General features: G+C 37.6%; 1 protein-coding gene across 3 annotated transcripts in view; it reads left to right on the top strand.

Moving 5' to 3' along the window:
- rock2a (rho-associated, coiled-coil containing protein kinase 2a) overlaps positions 1-19,069 on the top strand; it is a 73,929-nt gene that overhangs the window by 23,780 nt on the left and 31,080 nt on the right. For all 3 annotated transcript variants that reach the window (XM_067422211.1, XM_067422210.1, XM_067422209.1), the window contains exon 2: positions 17,468-17,549. In XM_067422211.1, the coding sequence (XP_067278312.1) occupies positions 17,468-17,549 (82 nt within the window). The remainder of the gene's footprint in view (positions 1-17,467; positions 17,550-19,069) is intronic.

Below are 19,069 nucleotides of genomic sequence, written 5' to 3'. Positions count from 1 at the left end.
GATGAATCTCATTATTTTTCGATCTTGTTCTGCTATTCTCTCTCTTTCTGACATGTGAAGGGCGGCGTGCGCGCGGATATCACCCTATCTTGCGGGTTATGTGTAATATAAAAATAATTGTCCAATCAATCGCGGGTCAATGAGAAATAAATCATTGTGTTTGTTTGATAAAGACGTTTACGAGCCCTGTGGTCGAGAGAATCATTCTGGTTAAAAACTGATAAAAACCACACAAACGTCATTAGTTGATCTCAGAAAACAAACAGTATAAAAAAAATTAAAAAGCCAGTTCATGACACCTTTAAGATATTGTTGGTCATTCATTCTGTAAAAAAAAAAAAAAAAGATAATAGTAATTATTATTAAAAGATACTGCTACTACTTCTACTACTAATAACAATATACAGCGCACTAAAGATTGAGCTGCTAAGTTTATAAATATGAATCCCATTGTCAGCGTTTGCTCCAACTGATTTGCTAAAATTAAAACAGGGATGGTACTAGATGAGTGCGTGTGCGTCCGTGCATGCGGACGAGAAACAATGCTCTCAGCAAAGCAAGAGCGAGTCATGGGGCTTCACTCTTGAGATTACAGTACGTCAAATACAGGTACGCTGCGCATCCTTTGAGCTAGATTGAATGTGTTCTGCGAATGAAAATATATGCTAAACTTACACTAAACCTCTAACACAAACGTGGAAAAACTGTAGGAAGACAGTAAAGCATCACTTTTGTTGAAAACAGCTGGTTTATAGATTCTTCTCTTTGAAAGTTTTGGAAAATGGTTGGCACTATGTTTATTGTTTTTCACAGGTGGACATAATGGACTTCTCATGTCATCGATTCACTAGCCAAAGTGAGACGCAGGAACAATCAGTACATTTTAATCCACTAAATAGCCGCTACAGGATAGATCCATTGATTGATGAGCGGATAGATCGACAAATTGTGTTTTTACTTTAAAGTGAGACTCCAAGTAGAAATAGTTTGTTTGACAATTATCAATTTACACTTCTAAGGCATGAGTTACAAAAAAATGAAAACGTGTGTAATTCTTGTCCTAAGGGTGCCAGAACGACTCCGACTGATGGATAGGAATGCATATGGTCTGTTTTGAAAGGTCACTTTAAAATCAAGTGGAAATGAAGCAGGTGAAATTGTCATTGGCCGACGGATGCCTATATGAGAGACATACTGGGTGAACTAGTTAAGTTATCATGAAGAAGCTTTGACACTGTTAGCATATTCTAAGATGGGCAAAACATTGCAATGGCATTCTACTCTATATTGTATGTTGTGTGTCTTCAATGAGAAGATAAATATATAAAAAGATAGTTTAAAGTTTGACTTTTTTAATTCTTTCCATAGCTTATCAGGTCCCTCCCTCGTTTCTTTTGCTCTCAACTCTCTCTCTCTCTGTGGGCAGATAGGAGAAACACTGCCATATAAGGTGGTGTGATAGTGGCCTTGTCCATTTTTACTCGGGAACAGCAGCTGTTCCTCTCGCCCCCTCAGTCAAAACAACCAGGAAACCTTTTCCCAATGCTCTCTAAATGTTGCAGAAATCCTGCCCTCTGTGACACTTTCTCTGTCTGCCTATAATTCGTGACCAGGTACAGGAAATCACCTTAGCGTGGTAAAATCCCCATAACGCACCGGTTCTTGTGTCCTTTTTAAAACTTCAGCAACAACATATACAATTTGATTTACTTTACTACTTTTAGATACATTTTAATTCGTCCTTGCTGAATAAAAGTATTAATTTCTTTAAATAAAAGATCTTACTGATCGCAAACTTCTGAGCGGTAGTGTAGATGACATCGTAATCAGAATAAAATCAGAATAAAATAATTTTGTCGTAATCAAAATATTTTTTTTTATTTAGTCATAAAGCTTTTAGGTTTTGATTTTAGATTTTAGATATTTTTGAGTAATATGTTATTGGTTTCAGGAAATGATTCTTAGCAAGTGTGAAAAACTAAAAGCCGGGTGCTACTGACACATTAATGTACATGTCAGATCAGATTAAACAAGCAGATTTATTTTCATTTTGAAGTGATCTGCATTGATTGAAAACTGCTTGGTGGATTCAGAGTTGTTCCCTTTTGTCTGTTCTAAAATAGTAAAAACTAAATTTATCTGAAGTTTTTTTTTATAGTTAATTTTGAGTAAATATTGTGCAACGTTTTGTCCCATTTGTTATCATAAAAGTTTATTACATATAAACATTGATGTTATATCAGCCATCTGCCACCCTTTTCTCAAGATACTGGCATCAGCTTCAGTTCATCAAGTGTTTTGGCTTCCTAAACGGCTCTTAACTATATACAACAGGATGTGCGACGGTGAGGAAGGATTACTGCAGTTTAGCATGTAGCCCAGATGTTACAGAGTTCTCATTTTCACAAAAACAACCCAATTCTACAACACGCCAATGAATGTTGTCAAGCAGGTTGTCACGTTTGTATTGAGGCATGTTGTCAAATATTTTACATGATGTGATGTCTCTATGTGTGGTCATTTAATTGTGTCTTCTGGGCAATAATGTTAGAAATTTCAACTTTGTATATTCCACTTTCCTTGATATTTTATTTTCTCCAATTTAGGAAAACCTGGTCTCAGTTGTTCAGGCTTCAGATTATCTTATTGTTGACCGGTGCTTATTTCAATCGGCTTGTTATATCAGTCTACTGATAGACTAGTTGTTAGACATGGGAGCTAATAAACTAAGAGGTTGTCAGTAACATGAGGGTGAAAGTGTGAGAATAAGGAGTGTCAGTGTGAGAGGATGTCTGTGGGTTTAACTGAAGCGTGGATAATCATTTGTCATTATTGCAGTTAGTGTTGGAGGTTGTGTTTGTGTGTAGCTGGGAGTGACTCACAGTTTGTGTGCGTGCGTGTGCGTGTGTGTAATGTTAAAATGCAGAGATGCAGTGTTTTTAACTCCCACTCAGTGTTTCAGTGTTTTCATTCGCCATTTGTATTTACTTACTGTACTGTTATGCATTTCGTGCATCTTTCATAACAACCATGTCGTTGTTGTTTTTCCCCCCCAAGTTTTTGCAAGTCTCTCAATTCAAAATGATAAACTATAAATTAATTTAGGCCATTAGTCGGCTTTTCGCATATTTATACTAATTTAATTAATTATACATTTAAGAGAATTATAAACTAATGAGCCTTTAAAGGGGTCATGAACTAGCTTCTTTTATACTGTTGTCTGAGGTCAACTAATGACGTTCGTAGCGCCTGAAACGCTTGGTTTTTATGGGCGTGCCGCATTGAAGACTTGGAAGTAGGGATGTCGCTTTTTATTCGATATTCGAATATGCATTGGAACATGACGTGAAATATCCGTAATCGAACTATAAATAAACTATCCTGTTTTTAAAGTGCCATGTAGCGCAATTTTTTTACAGTCTGGTGCGTTTACATGGAGCACTGTAATCGGTTTGAAAGACTAATCCGAAATAAAAATGCTCCATTTAAACACCAAACCGAATGAATATGTAATGGGTTTAAGAGGGGTGGTATAAACCTTTTCATGAACCAAACAAATGAAAAATTTTACCATGTAAACGAGCTGACCCGATTACTTTTGAGTGTGTGTCCTTATATGACGTGATAAACTGCGCGCGCCTTCACCACTGAAGAGTGCGTGCCGCGCTCACATGCACCAAGCTATAATGTTGACAAGAGAGGAAAGAGGGATAAACTATTTATTTCATAAGAAGTTAAGATAATGTTGGCATAATGACACTGTCCCTAAACTTACCCATTTTTTCCCAGTTACTTCAACTGTGTCTGACAGAAGAATAATTTTTTTCTGAGATTATTATTACACTTTACAACAAATAAATATCTTTTATAAAACCGTATAACTCCTGGTGGTCATTGAGAGTTGCTATGGCATCCGTGAACACATTCCAGCTGCTGGAGAGGACAGCGTCGACATTTCTGATGCGGCAGACAAACTGAAAGCTGTGATTATTGCATAGTGGCACTTAATATCGATTAAGTTGATAACCTGTTGTTTCAAACATTAAGTTAACAGTTTATTTTTCCAGACAGGCTGTGGCCTGAGTCCTGTTCATGAATGTCAGACTGTTAATACATTTGTGATTAAATCCCCGTTACGGCGGTGTTTTTTGTTTCCTTTTCGTTTTTTTTCCCCCCTGTAAAAAAATCCTTTCTACGGGTGTTGTAGATATTCAAATATATTTGAATACATTGCTTGATATTTGATATCCATTCGATTTAAATTTTTCCAAAAATAACAGCCCTACTTGGAAGTAAATGCCCACTGCTATGATTGGATGACAGTTTTGCATATTATAATGAGCTTCAGCTCCCCCATCAGCACACATGCGAGAATTGTTTTGAAAACGTGGAAAAAAAGCAACAGGAATGATTCGCCCACAGGGCTCGCAAAATGCCTTTATCAAACAAACACCATTTATCTCTCCTCCACCCGCAATTAATTGGAATGTTATGAACACTGCTTAACACTGACTATGCAAACCTAGTCAGCTAATACAGCCTGTACACTGTAAAAAATTATTTAGAAAAAAAGTTACTTACTTTTTTAAGTTAAACCAACAAAAACCACCACAAATTTTTACAGTGTACGTAACACTGCTATTACTGTCTTTTATAACAGCTTTTTGCCAAATATATTAAACAACAGTAATGAGTGTCCACATAGCTACAATAACCTTTGTAACCTGCAAGTTGATCAATTAAAAAAAGGTTGAAGTTCACTGGTGAAAAAACCTTGTAACTCCATTTGAGCTTGATTGTGGAAAAATGTTAATAATATAATGACACAAGCAAGCTCCATGTTTTTTTTGTTTTTTTTTTTGCTGGTGCTCCTAACATTCCTTTCAAGCCCTGACACTGATACTGTGTTGTCTCTCCGACTGTTTACGTTGTTTATTAGGGTACTCGCTAGGGTTGGGTAACGTTCACATTTTAATCGGTTAAAACATTCTGTATTGGTACCGGTACCCAACAGTATATTTTTCCAGTACTGTAAAGAAACTGTAAGTAATTTATAGAAGTGTTATTGACATTTTTATGCCAGAGCTGCCTTGATCGCTGTCTGACTTTGCCTGTGATATGTTTGTTTACTATAATATTTACCAGCAAATAGTAGGTTACTAGATACTTAACTGAATTCATAAAAAAGAGAAAATGGGACTTTTATTATGACGGGACGGAACACAGTCGCCGGGCACCCGCACTATTTCTGCTTTTCCGGTCATTGCCACTCAGTTTCAGTCAATCTCATGTCAATCTTGAGTACCTATAGAGCAGTATTGCATCCTTCATATCTCCGAAAAGTCTTTAGTTTTATTATATTTATAAAAGAAATATGGGCTGTACCTAGCCTAGAAATCTAGACGCACCCTAGCGGCAGCAAATTTAATTTGCCCGCAAGTTTGGTCTAGCAACTCTCAATACCCTTCTGAGCTGTATTCCTCAGAATCTGGACGGCCCAATCACATCGTGTATAGAGTCGGCGGGCGGGGCCATAATGACGACGGCCGAATTGCGTTTGCGTGCTTCTAGTAACACAGAAACTGGCGAACGGTGGCGGTCTTTCGAATCAGCTCTGCCCGCGCCTCCGGAAGACTTGGAGTTAAGCTTTCCTCTGAGAAAAGAACAAAGAGCGGCACTGAAGTCATTCTTAAAAAGGGAAGATGTGTTCGGAGTTTAGCCGACCGGATACGGTGACTGTTTAATCAGTCAGCGAGCTCCCCTTCACCGTCGTTGCTCCGGTTGGTGTAGCGCTATCCTATCGCGTGCAGAGGGAGTTTGAAAGACAATCGTTTATCCCGCCCCTCGGATTGCGCCCTGTCTATGGTGAGTTTCCAGACCAAACATCTTGATGTGGGTCTGGCTTGTCAGGCTAGGCTGTACCGAGTCTTTCCGGAAAAAACCGAGCGCCTGGAGGCGTATCGGGTGGGCGGAGCTAAAGAATGACGAGCGTGCAAAGCGATGACGTCCTCAAGAGTGGAGAAGCCCATGGCTATCGATCTCAGCTAATAGATATATGATCCAGAATCAAATCTGAGGCTGAAATAAATTGAACATGAGAAACAGCAACAGCAGGACGTCCGTCTCTGTGGTATGTACTGTATTTAGTGGCCTTGTCAACATTTGTGTGTGTTTACTCGCAGTTTATGAGGACATGATTCGGTTTATGGACTATTGTATGCGACTAAACCCTAGCAGTAGCAAGCAAAACGGTTTTGCACGTCAGGCTAGTGTAACGTTATACAAACAATGGAGTCCGTTAGCGCATTTGAATGACGAAGCACGCGATCGTGTCGTTTACTGATGTTTACTCACGCGACGATAGCCAACAGCAAAGACATTTGAAGCAGTTTTACTCACCGGCTGCTTCCAAAGCAGGACCGAACCTTTATCGCTGGGACCGCTCCGTCAAAAACACACTTCTTTGGTATGATTTGGTGAAGTCCTGACAGCAGTGACTTGCTGTGCTGAAGCGTTGAAGTCACTTGATGTCACAGATAGGAATAAAGTGGAGCGCGGCGGGAGTGTATGGCCGTGCATTTCCTCTCTCGCTCTAGTCACACACGCGCGCGCACCCTACCGGGAGAAGAGCCCGTACGGCCCATACAAACACCTTCTGCTCTAGTAACGTCAAGCCGAGCCATACTCGAAAAAAACTCTCCGAAACTTGTGAGAAACCGGAAGGAGTATTTTTGACACAGAAATACTCCATCAAATGCCCAACATTAGTTTTTGAAACTTTGTCTATGTTTAGGATGGGAATCCAAGTCTTTAACAGTGTAAAAAGCTCAGTATGCATGAAACAGCATTTCACCCCCCCTTTAATGTTCATCATAGTTCAAATCGCAGGTTTCACCCGCAGTCAGGTGATTGACACTATTGGTGCGAGACGCACTCGCAGTCGCAATCATGTCAGTTTATGATTTGTGTCTAACTGATCGCATGGTTTTCGGTTAAAATGTCAAAATGATCGCATATCATTTAAAATTATTGCAATATCGTTATTATTATTTTGTCAGCTTTATCTCGGGATTATGATGAATAGGTTTATTCATGTTTTAACCAAGAGGGAAATACGAGACATCCCGGGTGTCTTGAGAGACACTGCTCTTCTGTAAGTTGTACTGTATCATATAGCCTACCTTCTGACATTCATATTTCGTTCTGTAACTGAAAAAGAAGGGAAGCTCTCCTCATGTGTAGCCTACATGATCCGCATGATGAGGCGCTCAGTCATGCTTTAGTAAAGAGCGCGTCATCTAGCCTACTGTTTGAAATTTTATACATATTTAACAGGAAGTGGTGATATGACAAAATCAGTTTATTTGTATCTCAGTCATGCCCCAATCTTTCTGCAAAATGCTTACTGTTTACTTTAACTTTAAAAATGGGAGTCTTTGATTCATCTTCTGAAAGCAGATTTATGTATTATTTCTTTTATTTTACAGTTAAATTATTATTATTAATGTAATCAGGGAGGTTTTTTTAATGTCAAAAGCATTTTGTTCCTACATGAACTGGCTACCTCTTTGCACTTCAATAAAAAAGACTGATATTTGGAATATTTGTTTTTGCTGTAGTTTTTAGGAGGTTCTTTTTCCTGTAAAGATATCGAGATATATATCATATATCGAGATATATTTTTTGCTCCATATCGCCCAGCCCTACTCTGTGCATTCGCTTGGTGGCTGCTGTGACACTTGTTCACACTGCTAAGAGAAAAGTTCTTCTGCCAAATAAAACCGGAAACTGAGGGTAACATGACGCAATTGACAGGCGACTCCCTCAAACGCTATGCGGAAACGTCCCGGGTCATTGGTTAAAATAGCAATTTTCTCACAATTTACAAATAGTAGGAAACATTTGGGATATTGTAAGTACTCAACTGAACAAAATATATATCCAACTATTTGTAAATTGTGAGAAAATTGCTATTTTAACCAAGGAGTTGTCTGAGGGAGTCGCCTGTTAATTGCGTCATCTGCATTACCCTCAGTTTCCGTTCAGTTTTTATTTGGCAGAAGCACTTTATTCTTAGCCGTGTGAAGAAGTTCCACGCACAGAGTAATGTTATAACATCATTTTAAACCCACTTAAATGTATCTAATATTGATAAACAGAGCTGCATTACCTCATACTCATGACCGGAAAAGCGGAAATAGCGACTGTTTCCCATCCCATCATAATAAAAGTCCCGCTGCTAGTGTGAGGTGTCCTTGTGTAACAATCGCTCCAGCAGCCTTGCTCAGCTCCACAACACTCGGTCCTGCTCTGCTTCATACTATAGAAACGTTAATAACCGCATCCATGAACATGATTTCTGGCCGAGTCCTTTTTTTCACCGGCTGTGAGGTGAAGACAACATGCAAGATGCTGCTCTCAAACTTGGCATCATCAAACTACGGCTTTGTTTTGAATAGGCGCCCTCTAGCGGATGGAAAGTTGCATAGTGCACCTTTAAAACAAATTTGTTGATGATTTATTATTATTATTATATTAGTGTTATTATTATTATTACATTGAGATGTATCTAAATTCTACTGTACAAAAGTAATATATTTGTCAAGTTAAACCATACTTTTATTTTGACGGGTTGCCGTAAAGACCTTTGAGTTTCTGTGTGTTTTTTTTTTTTTCTCAAATGAAACAGTAAAATGCTCATGATGTGACTCTTAGAGTGGCTCTGGACTGGAGATGATGTTCATGCATTCATGTACTCATATGAAGAAGCAGAGATGGATTCAGAGTGTGTGCGTGAGGTAAATTAAACCGTGCGTTTGCGGCATTCATTCACACCTAGACACGCAGGATTCATATTTAACCAGTCTTTTGGGGTTTAATATTCACAGACACTAGTCTATATCAGATGCATTCTCAGGTACTGAAATTAGGTACAGATCGATTTAATTTGAATCGGTACTCTGTAATACCAGCGTAATTTGGTCGGTGCCCTTAAAAGTACCCAACCCTAACACCCGCCAAGTCAAGCATGTTGATAGAATTTAGTGGGAAATTGTTTGGTCAAGCGCAATACTTGAAATAGAAATCAATTCTGTATTCTGGTGCTTTCTGAATGTGTACACCCAATATTTTGATATGTACCCATAGTGAAATATCTGAAACGATATACCAATACTCCTTTACAGTATACATTGATATCAGCTGCGCTCTCCTTTCCGACCGATAGGGAGTTGACACACACTCGCCTCATTCACACTGGTTAAATAGCGTAAGTGTGACGGGTCTGAATTTCTCATGGGATTGCACATAATTCTACTCATTCCCGCTCACATCTGAAGCGCACACACATACAGTAATAAAGCTGCCTCTGACATACAAGTGCAAAAATTTGCTCCTTTTTCCAGCTTATTAATGGTCAAATAAACTTAAAAATAATGTCACAATGACCATCTTGGTAAGTTTTAACATGAACACCGTCATAAACAGTTCAGGAAGAATGTGTAACAGGAACAGTATTTTGGATCCATGCATGCGTCAGGTCTTAAAGGGACAACAGCCAAATAAACTTGCCACTCTCCATGTTGTTAATGTTATTCAAACTACAAAAAAGACAATTGATCTCTTACTGCACTTGACTGATTAACTTGTGTAACTTTAATGGATTAATCTGTATTACATTTTTTACAATTAAGATTATCCAATGTTATTTTAAGTTTGATGACTTAGTGTTTTTTAATTCAGTTCTTACCTGAATACTGACCTACCTTAAAAAATATTTCTCTACTTATAAGTGAGTCAAACACTCACTTGGACACATGGAGGAAAAGCAGTCTTCACATCTATGTTTGAATAACACAAAGGGTTTTTTCCCCATAATCACCGCAGGTTGTATACGGGCAACTGTCAAATACTTTAATGGTGCGTAGACCTGCAGGACACGCAATGCATAAATTTATTAGCATTTTAACTTGATTTCTTTTTGGCATTGTCTGCACTCATTGGCCTCTGTTTCTGGAATGACTGAGTGTATCGTAATAATAGAATGAATTCTTTCAAGTCAACATAAAATGATCTGTGCTAATCATATTTCTTTCGATTTATTTTATTTTATTTTATTTTATTTTATTTTATTTTATTTTATTTTATTTTATTTTATTTTATTTTATTTTATTTTATTTTATTTTATTTTATTTTATTTTATTTTATTTTATTTTATTTTATTTTAGCATTTGCATTGCCTGTGGGCCTGAAATGAATTGTGTAGGCTAAATGTCAAGTTTAACCTTTTGCACGTCAGCAGAGGTTTGTTCAGCTCTGTAAGAACTTTTAGTTAAAGGGTTAGTGTTAAAATGCTTGTCTCAAGTTAATGTGCAAAATGGCACAGTAGTGGTGCAGAAATCACACACTTTCAGGTTAAACTTTAAGCAATGCAGAGACAAAAACAGCTGACACTCTTCATGTGTTGGTTTAAAAATGGAGCTGCAGTTTTAACCTGAAGATCCAGTGTGGTTGATGTATGTTGGTGTTTGTACAGGTGGTCTACATGTGTGTTCGTTGGCCGTCTAGTAACGGTGGCCCCTTGTATTTCTGGGCTGAGGAGTGGGCTTTTCAGCACACCTCACCATCCTGATGTTTTAAATGTTTACTTTGGTGTGTTTTGGTATGTTCTGTTTCATGTCTCTGATGGTTGTATAGGAGAGAGAGGGCCAGAGGAAGAAATGATGTCATCTCTAAACTGCACTGTGCCACTGCAGCAGTTTCAATGGAGCCTCTAGTGGCAGGTGTCATTTCCTGTCTGTGTGTGTTTTGAGATAGACAGTGTGTTTTTCCTTAAATAGAAGTTTTGACTTATACTGGGAAATAGGGTGTTGATATAGTAAAATATAACACAAAGCACATAAATTCAATCATGTCAGCTTGTCTATCATGATGTAATGCAGTTTTACTTGTAGAGGTCACATGGTGAATATGTAGAATGATAAATATGAGCGGTTACTGAATTAAAACGTTTAATTTATTCAAGCTGAGTTTGAGTGAACCAACTCTGAATTGTGATGCCTAATTTCTCTGAAGTGGTTTATTATTATTTTTAATAAAAATGATTGGTTCCACTTTATACTAGGCGTCTTTTAACTACTATATACTTGCATAAAAATAAATTGTTTGTTGCAGTGTACTTGTTCATGTTATGTTGCAAACACTTGTTGGGTGGGTTAAGGTGTAAGGGACGGGTAGACAGTGTAGTTAATATGGATTTTATTGCAGATTTAAAAATACATACAGGTATTATTTAAATATAAATACAGTGTAAAATCTAGGGTATTTTAATGTAATTAATGTAATTAGTACATTAATTTCTACTACTTCTGTTACACTTTTGCGGGAACCAATCACAGGTTGGCTTATCCACCTGACGCTCTATGTGTGGGTTTAACACAGACAGAGAAACGATGGGTCTGATTGGTTGAAGGACTATCCAATTGCGTACAGAGTTTATTCGAATAATGCCAGTGGATTACGCCTCTTGTGCAGTAGAAAATAGAGCAGAATCCCCAGACCAATGTTCAATTTTAAATTGAGCTTGGTCTGGTGATAGCCAGACAAGGGCCGCCTAATAGTCTGGTGATAGCCAGTGATCTATCGGATGATCAAGATGATCAATAGTCTGGTGATAGGTGATAGCCAGACATTTAGCCCCCTAATAGTTGGCTAAATGAGGGTTAGTCAACCAAATTTTAATTAGTTGGTTGGTCGCATAAAGAAAAACATCCACAGGAACTGGCAAAGTCCTGCATTCTGTAAAAAAACAGATCGTTAACACAGTCCTGGTATTATCAGGTGCATATCCAAGTGTTTGTGAAGTGTGGAAGCGAAATTAGAATTAAAAAGCAGCAGCTTCATCTGCAATCTACTGCTAAAATTAAGACAATGCTATCGAAGAGAGTCCTTGAAACTGTCATTCATGGTTTCATTACCTCAAAGTTGGACTACTGTAATTCGCTTTACCTTGGTCTGCCTAATTCAACTGTCAATCGCCTTCAAATGGTTCAGAACGCAGCAGCTAGACTACTGACTGGCACCAAAAAGCATCAGCACAGTACTCCTGTGCTAGCCTCTCCACTGGTTGCCACTTAGGTCCTGGATTGATTTTAAAATTTTGCTTTTTGTTTTAAGAAAGCTCTGCATGGGCAGTATATTAATGATCTTTTTGTCATGCACAATGCCTCAAGATCACAATGCTCTTCTAACCAACAACTTCTTTCGATTCCCCACTCGTGTTATAAAACGAAAGGTGACAGGGCTTTTTCTGTGGCGGCTCCTCGACTCTGGAACAGTCTCCCTTTTAATATTAGATCTTCCCCCTCTGTTGCCACTTTTAAATCATCTTTAAAAACTCATTTTTGTATTCTTTGTTTTGACTGATTGTATATATGTTTTCTCATGTTACTTCAGTTGGTAATGTAATTCCGTTTTGTTTTCATTTTTCTTTTACAGCACTTTGGTTACAACCTCTGTTGTTTTAAAATGTGCTTTATAAATCAATTAACTTAACTAAACTATGATTATTTACTGCACTTTATATCTATAGGCACAGCCACTATATTGCAGAAATGACAAGTCTGTATCAACTTTATCTTTGTAGGCAACACTGATTTTTCTAGTCAACTAGTATTTAATTAAGCCATACGTTGACTAAATCACGTGTGTAATAAGCCATCCATCATAATAATGAGCCTTTAAATGCCTATAAAAAATACATTGCCTAAAGCTTGGTACATACTCTTAGCCTGACAAGCCAGACCCACATCAAGATGTTTGGTCTGGGAACTCACCATTGACAGGGCTCAATCCCGGGGGTGGGATAAACGGTTGTCTTTCAAACTCCCTCTGCACGCGATAGGATAGCACTACACCAATCAGAGCAACGTGAAGCGGAGTTAGTAGTCAGATTTAACTTCTGCCGTATCCTGTCGGGAAAACGCCGAACACATCTTCCCTTTTTAAGAACGACTTCAGTACCGTTCTTTGTTCTTTTCTCAGAGAAAAGCTTAACTTCAAGTCTTCCAAAGTCGCGGTCAAAGCTGATTCGAAAGACCGCCGTTTACCAGCTTCTGTGTTTACTAGTGCCGCTAGGCTGCATCTAGATTTCTAGGCTAACATACTCTGCAAGAACAGAAAAATGTGTTTGTTTTCTTTAGGTGACAAGAACAAAGTTTATTCTGGCCAGGGAGCAAAAACTTTTTTTCTCTGTTCTTGCGGAGTATGTAACATTGATTAGCTGGTTCAGTGTGTTTGTTTAGGGTTAGAGGTGAACTCTGCAGGAAAGTGGCTCTCCAGGACTGGAATTGCTCACCCCTGTCATAGATTGTAAAAAAATATGGCCGTATTGTCTGTGATGTCACCTATAGGGCTCTGAAGAGCAGTTTTAAAGCCTCAAAGTCGGCCGTTGCCCTCTCGGCAGCGTCATAGCACGTCAGTCCCGGGTAACAGAAAATGGCAAAGAGGCGAGACGTGGCTGGAGCTGAGGTGACGTGATGACTAACAGAAAGCAGACAAACGACAATCCACCTGTCACTCAAAGTGGCCACGCCCTTACTTATGCAGAACTTTAGGCTTTATATAATGTAAACGAATGAGTTTCACCCCCTCACAGTTGTCAAAAAGGTCAAAAAGGGCTGTAAACATGTTTTTTTCTGCTGTAAAGTTGGGCATTTTAACATGGAGCCCAATTACCCCTTTTCCACTAGAATGAACTGGGTGCTAGTTCAGAGCCAGTAATAGTGCCAGTTCGTAGTTGGTTCGACTGACGAGCCTTCTAAGAACCGTTTGGCTTTCCACATGCTAAGAGCGACAACAGAGCCAGGTCTTGCATCACTGTATACGTCTCATCTTTCTCAGCAACGCTAGCGAGGCAGCGGGAAACACACACACACACACGCACACCAGGCATGTTCTAGATGCATCGGCGCTGCGCGGACCGATATGCGTATAATATCTAAATACCGCGTGAGCGATTCAAAAGCATGAGGAGTCATTTGCTCTCGCTGTTATTTTGATGCCATACGGCGATCTGGCTTTTTTGATGCCAATGCATCTCGAACAAGCCTTCCATAAACAATGGCGAACCTTGCATTACTATTGATTCACATGGCTTTAAGACATTGTAAATCATTAGTATAGAGTATAGACGGTGATTACAAACGAGCATCAGCTATTAGCTCCATTAGCTGCTATTTAAAAAATGGTGGATCTCAAGTCTGTGTTCATCTTGTTGACCCTGCCCCCCAGCCGCTGACACAAGCGGTTCTTTCCCAGCAATGTTTTGGTGCTACATAAGAACCACTTTTCCTGGCTGGTGCTTTGGGTGTGGAAACACAAAGAACCGATTTGAAACTAGGCTCTGGCTCCGAACTAGCACCAGCACTGCCTTGGTGGAAAAAAAGGGTAAATAAGATTCTGCTCCCTTTTGGAGCCTGGCCCTGGCGGCCAGTCGATGAATTGCAGTTTAAGTCACTTCCGTATTGGCTTCGAAAGAAACTGGGGGAGGTTGCCGTTTGGCCTGTATAAGCGTGCACATTTATCTAGGTTCACATTAGAGTTGTTTGGAGGGTTCACATATGGGCCAAAAATCATGTGAACCACCCTCAGACCCCTGAAAAGAAGAAGTGTGAAAACACCTCTAGACCTGTCTGGAAATCTTAACGGACTGTTTACAAGGTTACATGGGTCAAACATAAACATACAACCAGATAAACATACAAACAGGTCTAACTAGACCAGTAGAGAGAACTTTTTTCTATTTTTATTTATTACAAGGGGCTTATTTGAATATTGTTTAATGTTCACTTAAATTAAAAGTTATGTTTTAAAGCCTATTAAAGGGTAAACATGATAGCTTTCAATTTTACTGTAGTATTGAATGGCTATGATTAAAAAGCGTTGTAGGAAAGCACCTAATGTGGAGGTACTCACAAATCACGACGTGGAGGAAAATTGGCCTACTGTTGCAGTCTTTATGCAACTTAATGGCGGACTAAATTCACAGTGTTTGTAATAGAGTGCGAGAACAGATGGGCTTGAAGAGTACGTCCATAAAATTTCACATTGTGCAGTAAGGGGTAGAGAACTTTTGGAAGTTGAAGGCAGGGCAGGAGAGGAGAGGGGGAGAGGTGTGGCTGTTGGACATTCCGACTGCTTTTCCGGTAAGGGTTTCCAGCGAGACCATGCCTGGTATGTCGGTCACAACAGACCTGGTCTTGCTTCAAATCACTTTACAAGCGCAGTAACCGCCGGCCGCCACCTCAGTCTCCATGTGTATGTGCAGGAACAAATGGGTCTGGTGGTCTCAACGTCTGTTTAATTATTTTAAATGCATTTCCGTTCATTATACACTGCATTCCCTCAGGACAAGACATCATCCAGATGGCCAAAAATGGGGAAAGTGTTCTGGGTAACATGGGCAGTAATAATAAAAAAAAGAAAACAAAGATGAATGACTTGTCATTGACTTCATCAGGATAAGTGAATGTTCTTTTAATATCTACAAGTTTTTAATAATCTTTTAATAAGACTTATCAATCTTAAAGGGTTGGTTCACCCAAAAATGAAATTTGTCATTAACGACTCTAATGTCGTTTCACACCCGTAAAATCTTCAGAACACAGTTTAAGATATTTTATATTTGATATTTAGTCCAACAGCATATGTGTAGGCACACTATACTGTCCATGTGTGACATCAGTTCGTTAATTAGAATCTCTTGAAGCATCGAAAATACGTTTTTGTCCAAAAAATAGGGCTGCACGATTAATTGAAATCGAACCGCAATCGCGATTTGGGTAATGTGCGATTTATAAAAGCTTAAGGCTGCGTTTTTAATTAAATAAATGAATGCCCAGTGTTTGCTAGCGAAGAGCGGCTTTGTGATCAGGAGTAAACGCTGCTCCATCTGAAAGACTGCGAGTTTGAGTCGCTTATAACGTCCTTTTGAAAAAGCAACAGGAGTCAAACATTTTCACAAACTAGTGAAGCGTTCATAAACCTGTTTAACAAAAGACATTAAATAACATGTTTTACCTCACTTAATATCGTCAGTGTTTGTGAGCTGATGTGGCTTTCATCACAGAATGAGGCAGACGATGCAGTGATGAAGTCTATGTCAATCGGCACTGCATTATAATGTTACTTTATTATTATGAAAATACCCTTGAAGAACTCAAATACACCATATTTTGCTGCAGTGGTGTTTATTGTCGTCATGTTTAATCAAAGCGTTTCTATCTTCTCTTTATTTATCCTACATCTTCACATAAGGGATTTCCTGAAAACGAACGTCATTATATTTCTTCTCTGAGGCAAATGTGCCGTTTTCCGCTCTGGCCTTCGGTATGAATTAAACTTTTGGGTAATAAATAAGAAGAAAAATAATACTTAATACATTTATGTTTTCTGTAAAATATTACAATAATAATAATAATTCATAATAATTAGTATTGGTATTATATTGTTATATTTATTCTGACATACTCTATTTTTTATTTGTAATTATGAAAATAATAATGGTTGTAATGGTAATATTTCTTATTTTTAAACATATTTTTTTGCAGTAATAATAATCATAATTATTATTTAGTGATATTAATATATAATCACAAAATGTTATATAAACGCACTTTTCATTTGTAATTTTTTTTTAAATAATACTAATAATGATCGCATTTTAAATCGCAATCGCAATTTTAACCAGAATAATCACAATTATATATTTTCCCCAAATCATGCAGCCCTAATCTTAAATTGTGTTCCAAAGATGAACGGAGGTCTTACGGGTGTGACATTTAATTTTGGGGTGAACTAGCCTTTTAAGGTTTCTTTAGGCTGGAAGTTCTTCCTAGCCATTTGACTTGAATCTGTCCTTTAAGTGTGTCTGAAGTCTGTAGATCATTCCACTCAGGGCTCAAATAAAATATATCACTATCATTTGTGTTTGCCGTGTCTTCTCAGGCAGATAGACATTTACAAACCAGATCGGATTACTTTCCTAAATTGTTAAATTGTTTAGCTACAATTGTTTAGATAAGATGCCTGTCATTTCATATACCGATTCTGTATATATATATATATATATATATATATATATATATATATATATATATATATATATATATATATATATATATATATATATCAGATGGAATGCCAGGAGCACATGAACCGCTATCTGTGTTATGCTTCCCAAAATTGACCAAATCCATGACACAGATACATGAGGTAGCAATCAACAATTTTAGCGTTACGTATGGAATTTCACAACGGTCAAAATCAATGAGGAGCATTGTGAAAATGTATGGAATACATGAATAGATATGGCTAAATAAACCAAGACATATTTTGTATGAATATTGTTTACATGGAGACAATTATTTTATTGTTTTACTCAGTGTCTGCATTTCTTTCTTTTTTTCAGGACTCCATGAATGCTCTGGTTTTAGATCTGGACTCTCCGGCCTTACGTAAAAATAAGAACATTGAGACCTTCTTGAACAGATGTAAGTATCGGCTTTTAAGAGACCGCAACAACTCTGATTGTGGTTCTGTGGTAAAGGAAATACTTAATGGTGGCATCATGTTTTACAATGAGGCTGCTTCCTGCTACAACGTCAACAGCATTTATTTGAATTGAAATGTTTTGAGTGTCTCTTCCTAATTTGGGCCCCTCACATTAAAACACTGAAGCTCATCACATAAATAATAAACTGTCAACATACTAGAGCTGCACTATTCTGGATAATTTGAGAATCACAATTTTCTTTTGTGTTTCAAATAGAGGTCACAATTCTGAACAAAAAACGAAACAAAATAACATGTAATTTGCAAAGGTTCTGACAAAATGTTAATTGCTGTAGTCTATTTAAAATCTTTAACTAATCTAAATTAATTATTTTTAAAAAATCAGTTTAAATGAATGATTAAATGAATAAATAAATACTTCACTTGTTTCTTTACTGGATGAATCAGCCTTTTTGAACAAATCTGAATAATTGACAAATATATTTTTTAGCAGTTACTTGTCACCAGCTAGTGGTGTAATGATGTAATCAATACAAGCGTTATTTGAATCGTTAATCACAAAAGGTCATTTGCTCTATTTTGATGGTTAGACCAGTGTTTTTATCTTCATCCGCCCACACTTTTAGTTTCATCTGTTCAATTTGACAATAGCTTTTTGACGTCTGAGTGACAGGCATAACGGATAATCAAACACGAGACATGCGTAGTAGTCCCAGCGCTGATGAATGGAAACGAAGGCTAGGTCGAGGCGAGATGTGACTTTACTGTTTTCTAGGGCTGAGCAAAAAAAAAATAATAATTTTTTTTTCGTTTTGAACCGATTCTCATTTTTATGAACCGATATCAATTCTTAAATCGGGAGAATCGATTAGTCATCCTGTTTTCAGTTTATGAATAAAAATGTAACTTTGTAGAGTCACTATCTCCCAAAAAATTGCAAGAATCTTTGTGCTTTGTTACTTTTGATATGATACAAAGACTTTCAAATGGCATCCTTTTTTAATGAAATGTAAAAAATAAATACAGTTTTGGCACTGTTTAATGTGGTGTGACCGATCACAGTTGCGCAGCTCAGCTTAAAAGAAGCGACAACGCAGAGCGCATGTGAACTGATCCATCTCCTCCGCTTTAATACCAGTTACAGCATGAAATAAACATGAATGAACATCAGGGTATGTTAAAAGATTAGTGCAATGCACTAAAATCTTTATTACGTCTCATGTAATCCCTCAATCAGTGTTTCAACACCAGAAAGATGTCAATAAAACAGCTTGTAAACAATGTCACATAATGTCACAATTACTTCAGAAAACCATGAGTGTCCATTAACTCATTAGTCAACTTGACAAAATTAACTATTAGACATAAGTATTTTGATAAATATAGGCACCACATTACATAGGCTATTTATTATAATTTTTTATGTTCTTCAAAATTAATGCATGTTTAAATAAATCTGTTTTTATGATTGCCACCATTTAAATGTTTATTTTTAAGA

The sequence above is a fragment of the Pseudorasbora parva genome, chromosome 17 (assembly GCF_024679245.1).
Source record: "Pseudorasbora parva isolate DD20220531a chromosome 17, ASM2467924v1, whole genome shotgun sequence".
NCBI classification, from domain to species: Eukaryota; Metazoa; Chordata; class Actinopteri; order Cypriniformes; family Gobionidae; genus Pseudorasbora; species Pseudorasbora parva.
Note: the sequence above shows the minus strand (reverse complement) of the source record. Positions and strands in the feature narration are given on the sequence as shown.